Source organism: Mizuhopecten yessoensis, unplaced genomic scaffold (assembly GCF_002113885.1).
Source record: "Mizuhopecten yessoensis strain PY_sf001 unplaced genomic scaffold, ASM211388v2 scaffold1161, whole genome shotgun sequence".
Taxonomy (NCBI): domain Eukaryota; kingdom Metazoa; phylum Mollusca; class Bivalvia; order Pectinida; family Pectinidae; genus Mizuhopecten; species Mizuhopecten yessoensis.
In genome coordinates, this window is record NW_018403908.1 from 118,752 (window position 1) to 120,481 (window position 1,730).

The 1,730-nt window shown below is 38.5% G+C and overlaps 1 protein-coding gene across 1 annotated transcript in view; it reads left to right on the plus strand.

Annotated features, from left to right (window-relative positions):
- The first annotated feature begins 353 nt into the window (after positions 1-353).
- Positions 354-1,730, plus strand: part of LOC110457653 — a 7,572-nt gene continuing 6,195 nt past the window's right edge. The window contains exons 1-2 of the mRNA XM_021509019.1: positions 354-429; positions 1,452-1,611. Coding sequence (XP_021364694.1) covers positions 363-429; positions 1,452-1,611 — 227 coding nt within the window. The 5' untranslated portion in view covers positions 354-362. The remainder of the gene's footprint in view (positions 430-1,451; positions 1,612-1,730) is intronic.

A 1,730-nucleotide genomic window follows, 5' to 3' on the forward strand; every position in this document is an offset into this window, starting at 1 on the left:
TTCCCTCCATTTCCAACATGGCTGGAGTCAGCAACAAGGCGAGGGAAAGGAAACCAAATTTTACCTCACTAGAAAGTGGAGTGATCAGTAGCAGGGCTACAGAGATGCTGGACATCGTGAGAGGCAGGCACTCTAATGATTTGACCAATACCCAGAAGCAGGACTTCTGGAAGACCTTGACAGAAGAGGTGAATGCCCTGGGGGTAGCCTGCAGGTCAGAAGAAGAAGTAAGAAACCGCTGGCGGAACATGAGTCGCTGTGCGAAAGAAAAATTTACTAGTAATCGCCTGGAGCGACAGAAGACTGGAGGCGGGCCTCCACCTACTGCGTTGGGCGTAGCAGAAGAAAGGATTGTTGATGCGATGCAGGACACCGCATCATTTATTGGAGTCCCTGGTGGACAGGAGTCTGCTGTTATTCAGCTTGATGGTATGTTTATAATGTTCAAAATTGTCTGGAAATGTCACATAATGTAATGATTAAACACATATATTTTTTGTTTAGTATATTCAAAATCTCCAAGTAACTTTGCAATCATTTCAGTAAATAGGAAAGTTCTGTCATCTACTATACACAATTAATTAGCATGCCAAATACCAAAATCATCTCCGTTGTTTTCTGTGTAACATACAGCATATTTATTTCTTATCATTTCCTCGATCTATAACAATGTTAACTGTGGACATTTTCGTCATAATTTCGTAAAATTTCCCCGACAGTAGATCCTACTCTAGCAGAATAAACACATCCGTAACAGATGGATCAGTGCAAATTTTACAATGTATGTCTAATAAAGTAATTATTTTAATGTAAACAGAAACTTCTAGCTGTTATTAACAGATTTTGGGGTGTTTTTTCACTCGACACCAGCAATGTTCTACTGATGTATACAAACGAATAGGGTTGTCTATTCTATTCAGAACTAAACTGTCGTCTGCTGCCATATTGAAGCGTCTGTGACAACAATAGTCACGTGGTATCGGCCATCAAAATCTAAATATAGCATGGTAATCATTTCAAAATCATATGCATTCAAGACAAAATGTTCGAAGGTTAAATTATACCTATCCACTGTATAAGCCAATTTGACAGACCTGTAACAACATGTGAGAGTATGTCATTCCTGTAAAATGACTTGTCTGTTTAAAGAACATTCTGCATACCATCCACGAGGATGCAGACATTTTGAAGTGCCCCTTATGGCCATGCAAATCATACTCTCAACAACGAAAACAGTTTATTATATGCATACGTAACGACTGCTGGCTTTTTCCTGTTACACAGGCATAAATAAATTGAAAAGATGTGTTTATCTTGATGTATGATAAGGTACGATTATCATATGAGTAATAAATATAATGTTATTTTGTAGCGACTAGAGCTATAGTCTGTTTCATATTTACACTCCCTTGTACATTTCGTAAGAGTTATCTTTCTTTGTGCCTGAACAGTTCATAACAGCAGTGCAACCAGCATAGAGAGGTCCTGGGATGAAGCCATCAGGAGGATTACAGAACATCCTCCTGGTCAGTTGTTTGCTGATGATGCAGAAGACGTTGCAGCAACACCAGAGGCAGCAGCATCCTCTGCATCATCACAAGGACAAAAAAGGTAAATAAATCTAGCTGCTAGAATATAATGCATCTGTTGTAAAAATGAATATTCCACTTCAGTGAACATTTATACACATACATGATTGTATATAACTCATAAGTGCAATCTTTTGTGTA